The 8,736-nt window shown below is 37.8% G+C and overlaps 1 protein-coding gene across 1 annotated transcript in view; it reads right to left on the reverse strand.

The window, feature by feature from the left end:
* Positions 1-475, reverse strand: part of LOC125847814 (vacuolar-processing enzyme-like) — a 1,793-nt gene extending 1,318 nt beyond the window's left edge. The window contains exon 1 of the mRNA XM_049527555.1: positions 288-475. Within this exon, the coding sequence (XP_049383512.1) occupies positions 288-475 (188 nt within the window). The remainder of the gene's footprint in view (positions 1-287) is intronic.
* Positions 476-8,736: the final 8,261 nt, after the last annotated feature.

Consider the following 8,736-nt stretch of genomic DNA (forward strand, 5'->3'; position numbering starts at 1 on the left):
TTGCCCGCATGCTGCTAACAGAGATTCACGAGAGGGCATTCAAGACCTCCACTACTTATCCCTTTCCATGTTTGATTTTCCAATTTTGCAGGGACTCTAGAGTGCCGATCTGGCATTGTGATAGGTTAATCCACCCTACAGGGACTTTGGATATAGGTCTCATTCGAGATGAGGCAAATGTGACGGCACCTTGCAGAGAGCCCCAGGTTGAGGCACCTCCCTAGGGCACAGATCTTGCTGACACGGTGGGGCAGGCACAGGGAGGTGACCCCATTATACCAGATCACATCGATACTGTCCCGGCCTCCTCTTCCCAGGCTGCTAGTAGGGCTCCTAGTTCATCCTGATCCACACCATAATTAGGAGCTGCTGTTGATGCAAAAATCAATAGCTGAGTCCGAGGCCAGAATGGAGCGAAAGATGGAGGGAATGATGTTTTTGAATTGAGAGTCCTTGAGAGAACAGCCCCGACCATGGATAAATCCTCTTTTCAGTCCGAGTTAGCTAGTCTCCGAGTCGACGTTGATGCCATTCTTGCCACCCCTACAGTTGAGCCTCAGGCTGCACCTACTGCGTTGGCTGATGATACGGTGTTGGATGCTTTATTCAATGGGACCGCAGAGGAGGGGCCTGAGCCTTCTCACATACAAAAGGCAAGAGGCACCGTTCTAGTCGCACTGAGGAGGAAAAAGCCCAAAAGAGACAGCGTAGGAAGAAGAAGGAGGCTAGGAAAGCTTCGATTTTAGATGAAGAGTTGCACCAACAGAGGGTGCGTGAGAGTATTGCAGGGGCATCGAGTTCTGCCCCAGTTGTAGAGGTCCCGCCTGTCGTGAGGGACGTTGTGAGCACCACTGATGGTGCGGTTAGAGTGACCGAGGGCACTACTGAGGGTGCTATGATGGATGATGTGGGCACTTCTGAGGGTGACCCATGTATGGTTCCAGCGGGCTTCGAGAAATCGAACCCACCCGCTTGTTGATGATTCTTCGGCACAATGCGGCACAGGTATGCTTCACCCAATCCATTATCTTTTACTGCTTTTATATGCATTGGGGGAAATCGCATCTATTTTTGTTAGGGGTGGGGTAAATGGATTGTGAGTGATAGGGTGAAGTTTGAGTACCCCAACTCATAAATCCTCTCTTTGGGGTTTTCTTGCCCGTGTTCTTTTTCCTTAAGAAACTATTTAATTTATGTTGAACCGGCATGTATTAGGATCGTATGTATAGAAGCATGAAAAAAGAATGAAGCATGATGACTTATAAAAATAATTGACACCCGTCCAAATTTTGTTATGTGTGCTAGAATTTGTAGGCTAAGATAAGTGGAATGTGTTGGCTCTGAGTATGACATGATAATGAATCAACTTGATGGCATGACTTAAGCTGAAACTTGAACTGGGTAATCTGATAATGAAACTATGTGCCAAGAGTGTGCGAGAATAGTTGATTGTTCAAACAGTTTTTGTGCAAAACTAGAATTTGCCCGGTTAGTCCTGCTAAGAAAATTCACTCTAAAGGCTAGCAGGTGATCATAGGCCCTTGTTCTAATAAGTCCACAACTTGCCTAAATGAAAGATCCAACCAAATGAAATAAATACTCCACTTGATCCAAATGCTTTGAGCCTAAAATTAGAGCATTTCTTTCTAAACCCCGAACTCACCTTCCCATAATCTACTATGTTGGCCTCGGTCCCTCCTTGGACATGTGCACCTCGACTTAGGCCAAAAGCCTAAGTTGAGGGTGGCTAATGTAAAAATTAACTTCAATCTTGGCCCTGACTCGACATTGGGTATTGTGCACCTCAACCAATGGAAAATCCATAAGTTGAGGGTGGCTATGAAAGAGGAAACCGAAAGAAAAATGGGTATGAAAAGAGTTTGATGTTGAAAAAAAAAGAAAAAAAAAGAGGAATGGATGTGACTTGTTGAAAGCTAAAGAAAAAGAATAAAACGCAAGAAAGAGATAAAAGTGAAAAATAAAAATATCTACAAAGTCTAAAGTCACATCCATGAGATCCTCTTGTTGGTCTTTAAACTTGACTGGGACGCCAAGTCACCTTGATATGTGATATGAGCTTGGACCTTAAGATGAAATGAACTTTGAACTTGAAATTAATAAAATGAATTTATTTATTTGTGAATGTTAAATATTCAACTCAAATGAATATAGTTTTAATCGAATTTTTGTATGAATTGAATCCAACAAAATTTATGTGTCTACACTAATAAACAATATTAACCCATAAAAATGGGTTGATATGTTGTTTTACTATGAAAACAAAATTCAATCTATTTTGAAGAAAGATATTTTCTTATTCGATATGTTAAATATAGTCATAATTAAGAAATAATATAATTTTATTAGATATTAAATAATTATAAACTAATAAAATAAAAGAAAATAACGACCCACCTTTTAGAGGCGGTGCAGTCTATTTTAACATGCTCAAATTAACCAAATTCAGCTATTTGACACTATTCACACATCCATAATGAAAAATGTATAACCTTAGGTAGGAGTGACAATTTAAGCCCATATAAGTAAAATGGAACCATTTTTCCTTATTAAATTAAATGGATCACTCATATTTTCTTAAATGGGTAAATATGGACTAACAAACTATTTAAGCTCATATTAATATGAACAAAATGGGTAAACATAAGAATCTATATATATATATATATATATATATATCACTCTCTTATCATAAAAATCCCTAATTGTACCATTTATTTTTAAAAATAAAATATAAAAAATTGGGTGTGGGTGTGGGGGCAAAAAATTGGCTGTATGTGGGGGGGGGGGGGGGATAGGGGGGAGGGGTTGCCATTTTTTTTTTTCAAAATAAAGTCTTTTTAATTTTTTTTTGGTGGTGGTGGTGATGGGGGGTATAGGGTTGGGGTGGTAGGGGTAGGGTGGGATGGTAAGAGTTGAAGTATTAACAACTTAGTTTTGATTTAATATATTTTGGCTCCAGGAGATTAAATTGGGTTACAACCATTTTACTCAAATCATATTTGACCAAATTCATATTTACCCATATTTTATATGAATAAATTGTAATCCAATCTATTTTAACTCAATTCATATTCAATCCATTCATTTGCCAACCGGAACCTTTGGTAAAAAATAGGAGAGATTGTCCTTGTAAGACATAGTTGAATGAAAATGACTATTTGAAGTAGATAAAATAATTTGTCAGATGTGTGGGGATGGTTTTCATTCAAAGTTTGGCCGGCCTTTTCTTTGAAAAGTTGAGACAAGTCAATCAGTGAATACAAGAATCACATGTGGCACTGACTCACCTTCTACTACCTAATGTTATCCATTCAAACGAATTAGCTTTTTGCACCGAAAAACTCATTCACACTCACTATCAACATCTTTAATTTATTTATTTAATTTCAACAAACAACTTAAACTTATAATAAATGAGCAAAACAAACTTTATATTTAGTTATCATACGTCATATACCTAATGGTTTGTAACATATACACCTGAAATAAAAGTAAGTTCTATTCCAATTTCATCTCAATTTATGTGACACATTCGAATTAGAGATTCAAACCAATCTATCTTTGACTGTAAAATTTTCATATATCTTTTGAATATTTTTTAATTATCAATTATTGTGACTTATAGAACTTTTTACGTAGTTTACAAATATAGAAATTTCATTTTTTAAAAAGATTAGAAATTTCATGAGCAAATTCTCCGTCAAACTTAAACTGTTTGACTCTAAAAAACAAATTATGTCACCTAAATTGGGACAAAAGAAGTAACAATGTTTTCCTTCAACACACCCTATGCCAAAACTTTCCCCCAGAGAATTAGGACCTAGACTAAGCTAATAAGGCAATATGGAATACATTACAAGAAAACAATTAATGGTAGAAAAAACAAGGAATCTTGTTAAACATAACTGAATTGAAATAAATTTGAGTGTTTGGTTGTCTGTTGATTGGATTATCCTCCCATCATTGTACAAAATTTGTTATTTATATAAAAAGAAGTCTCTCCTTAAAATATTCAATCGCACTAAGGGGTTTGTTTAATAGGGTACATTAGGAAAAATAATCCATATATTATGGATGATATTATTTAGTACTATATTTTGTAGAAATATTAGGCCTATATATAACTAATGCAGGTATTAATTATACATCCTATATGTTATTATAAGATGTATAACTAATACCATCCATTTGGTGGTATTAATAATATATGAAATTTAATATCATGAGATTAATCTAGATAAAAAATACCCCCTCAAATCATTTTAATCGTTTTGTTTATTTTTTATTTTATATTTGTACTAGTAAATTTATTTCAATAAATTAGCGTACAAATTTTATTATTTAGAGAGAGTTTTTTATTGCTAAATAAATTCAATACAAATGAAATGTACAATGTTTAATCTATTTATTATTAATATAAAATATTATAATCCAACTAATATAATAATGTTGATGTATGAATTAAGACCAAGAAGCACCAACAAAATCATGAATTAACCTTAGATTAAAATAAGTATATAAGATCATAGTCTAATCATGAAAGAGACCATAAATACAAGTTAAAGCAATGCATTATGATCAAGTTTCCGCTTGCTTTCAGATGAAAAAAATTGAGTAGACAATTTTATATCAGTTAAGAAATTACTAGACTCAAAAATCTAAAAATAAAAATTGTTCAAATCAGACCAAAAAGTTCAATTTTATATGATAAAATGCTCGTTACCCGTAAGATCTAATCACTTTTCAAAATATTTTTTTAAAAAAATACATCTTAGGTATGAAAATAGTTTAATTTCTTTTACTATTCTTATTTTTTAGTTTTTATTTTATGATAAATAGTATTTTTGTGTGATAAAAGTCCTAAGTTAATGATATTATTGATACAAAATAAAGTTCAATGACTTTTCTCTAAAAATTCTTATAGTTGTGTGATATTTTAAGATATTAACTCCAATTTATTAAGATGACAATTATTCACCCTAAAATAAGTTAAGTGAGTGTAACGACTAGTTCCCGTCATTATAGAAAAGCCAACGGGGAAAATTTTTGGACCGAAAAACTTTTTGGTAGTATCATGAAATTTCCCAACCTAGTCTAGATTTGGACGAAATCGGAGTCAGTGAGGTATAGGGAAATTTGGTAACAAATGAGAGGTCAAATTGTGAATTTGATTATATGAGTAGGTAGCTAAGATGTTAAGGAACCCGTACGACTTTATGAAATTGAATACGGGCGAGTAGAACTCCCGAAAATGATCTTAGCGTGAACGGGTATTTTTCGAGTGTCGTGGGATGAAGGTGTGTTGTGAAATGGGGGTTTGGAAATTCTTTATTTAGCTATTTGTTCTGTGCAAACCGCTATGGCGGGATTTGTGCCGCTAGAGCAGGGACGCTGCAGCCGGGTGAGGACCGTTGTGGTGGGACATACACGACTCAAGTCAGAAATAAACCCCAAAACGCCATTATTCTTCCTTTTCGACTTTGAGAGCTAAGGAACGACCCCTGGTGTTTTCTTGATAGTTTTTCACCATTCTTGAGGCTAAAGGTAAGGTTTTCACTCCACGAAGTTCCGTAGAACTTAGTTCCTTGGGTAATTATTGATGGGGGAGGGTTTTGATCTGGGATTTATGGTGGAAAAAGCCCTAATCTGGGTATGGGGATCAAGGGTTCGACCTAGCATTGATTTTATTGATCATAATCGGAGAATTTTGGTTTTTTTTATTGATCCGCCATTATTATGATTGTTTGTAGACCAAGATTAAGCGGAAAGAATCCGGAAAGGGAAGAATCAAGTTTCTTAGGGGATTCAAGATTTGTTTGAGGTAGGTGATAGTTGTGATTTCATGTTTGTGTGATATATGTTTGTAATTGCTTCATTGTATTGCATGTATGTATTCGAATATTGCATTACTGATCACACTAATCATAAATGAGTATGAACGAATAACTATATGCCATGAATCACTTCTTAGTTGCATGATTGTGAGAATGTAAATTGTGATTGTGATTGTGGTATGTTGAATGGTCTGGGTGTCACATTCCGACACACTAACTGGGATCGAATGTCACGTACCGACATGAATATTGAAACGGGTGTCACGATACAACACACTAACTTGGAACGGGTAACACGATTCGGTACACTAACTGTTTGGGTTTGGGTTCCATGAGAGGACCAATGATTTGTTACGCACGTGGTTATTGTTGAGAATGTGGAATTGTACATTGATCCTGAAATGATATTAATATTGTATATGTTCGGTGTATGCATGTTTATGATGTTGTAATGACCTGCTTATGTTGCACTAATTGGGATAGCCGCGTGATCCTACCAGTATACTGTGGTTGTGTACTAATATTGCACTTGCTCTTTTTTTTGGAGTACAGGGCATCCTCAAGCGGCTATTGACAGACCTCATTTAGAAGATCAGTGATCGTCGTCGAATTCAAGGGTGAGCCAGTTCTTCCGGGCTGCCTTGAGTTCTCCTTTTGTTTAGTCCATCTTTTCGGACATAGACTAGCTCATCAGATATTCCTATGCTGAGTTTGGGTTGTACCCATTTCCTTAGACTTATGATCATTGTTAGAGTTTTGGTTCATTGACTTTCAGGTTCTAGGGAATTATTTTCCGCATTGTTTTGTTAGTCGTTGTTAGATCTTTTGAGAGTTTATGGGAATTCTATTTGACTATTGCATGTAAACCGACTTTCTTATCTTTAAATACTTTAATTTTCATAAATTTGGTTATTTGGGGTTTAGTAATGGTTCTCCCACCGGAGGGTTAGTGTGGTGCCAATCACGACCGTCTGGGTCGTGACAAAGTTGGTATCAGAGCCCTAGGTTCATTGATCTGAATATACCAAAACGAGTCTAGTAGAGTCTTGCGGAACGGAATGGAGACGTCTGTACTTTTCTTCGAGAGGCTATAGGACTTTAGGCAATCTCTCTATTTTCTCTTGTCACCTTTCGTGCTATAACTTGGTTCCAATTGGTATCTGGTGATCCAAATTAGTATCTAATCTCATTCACTCTTTTGTCCATAGATAGTTAACAGTAGGTTCAAAGGCATCAGGCCCGTAGCTCCCGTTAACGCGCCAAATGAGGAATGCATAGCGAGAGGTCGCGGTCGAGGCAGGGGTAGAGGAAAAGCAGCGGGCAAAGGCTGAGGAAGGGCAGCACCTACTAGGGATGGAGCTCCTGTTGAGAATGCTCCCAGAAATGAGAATCCTTCTACGCATCATGAAGAGATAGACGAGAATGTAGAGGTTGAGAATGATAAGGATGTTGGAAAAGAGGAAAAGGTGCAGGCTGAGACTACAGGTATTCCTCATTTGGACCAGTGTTAGCTCAACATATTATGTCATTCTTGAAAGGATTGGTTGGTCCTGGAGTGCTTCTCTCTGTTCAAGCAACTCAAGCTCCTGCCAATCCCCATATTGCTATCACTGTCCCCAAGATGGGTGGAACTGTAGGTACTGATGCCTTCTTCCGTCCTTTGTTGGGTCCCGTTATGACTAGTAAAGAGCATGAGACGTTAACTAAGTTCTTGAAATTGAAACCGCCGGTATTCTTGAGAGTGAGGATGCCTATGAATCCATCCTAGATTGCTATGAGGCTTCATAAGTTGGAAATTGTCCATCAGTATGGAGTAGAGTTTGTGACTTTTAAACTTCAGGGCAAGGCTAAGCAGTGGTGGAGATCTTATGTGGAGTGCAGATCTTCAACTTTACCCCCACTCACTTGGACCCAATTTCATGCTTTGTTCTTGGAAAAGTATGTCCCCCGGACTTTGAGAGATCGTAAAAAGGATGAGTTCATGGCTTTGGAGCAAGGTGGTATGTCTGTGGCTGCTTATGAGGCCAAGTTCTATGATTTGTCTAGATATGATACGCAATCGGTGACTACAGAGGAAGAGAGGATCCGCCTATTTGTTAAGGGGCTGAATTTCGAGTTATAGGTATTGTCTGTGCACATAACTTCTGCAGGAATTTTTTTTTAATAAGGTAACAGATTTTATGAAGAAAGTGGAAGGGGTGAGGCGAGACGGTCAGTCTAAGGCATTGGCTAAGAAAGCCAAGAATTCAGGCAACTTTTAAGGTTCGTACTCCACAGGTTCAGGTAGGCCAACACTTGCAGCCCGACCAATTCAGTCCGCCATGCCCGCTTCTACAGGTAATTACTCGAGAATTCCTACTCAAAATTTGATTCAGGATAGCCAAGGAGTCGCACCTTCGGCGGGTAGCAGGCCATCTTTTGATCGTACTTGTTATAACTGTGGAGAACCTAGGCATATGAGGAGAGATTGTCCCCACCCGCGCATGAAGGAGTCCGCGCAACACTAGACTAGAGTAGTGGTACCCGCGAGAAATGGTAATAATGGTTGAGGGAGTCCATAAGGTGGGCGAGGAGGAAATCAGCGAGGTCATGGAGGTCAGGGAAATGGTAACGCAGGCAGAGGTACGACGCAGCCAGGCAGGGAAGTCACCCGTCATGATGATAGGGCTCAGTGTTATGCCTTTCCAGGCAAGACCGAGGCGTAAGCATCTGACGCACTTATCACAGGTACTATTCTTGTCTGTGACCGGATGGCTAATGTGTTATTTGATCTGGGTTCTACTTATTTTTGTGTGTTCGTTCGATTTGCCTCAGAATTTGATATGATTTGTGATATACTTGATGCCCCCATCCATTTTTCTACCCTCGTTAGAGAGTCTGT

The sequence above is a fragment of the Solanum stenotomum genome, chromosome 1, assembly GCF_019186545.1.
Source record: "Solanum stenotomum isolate F172 chromosome 1, ASM1918654v1, whole genome shotgun sequence".
Taxonomy (NCBI): Eukaryota; Viridiplantae; Streptophyta; class Magnoliopsida; order Solanales; family Solanaceae; genus Solanum; species Solanum stenotomum.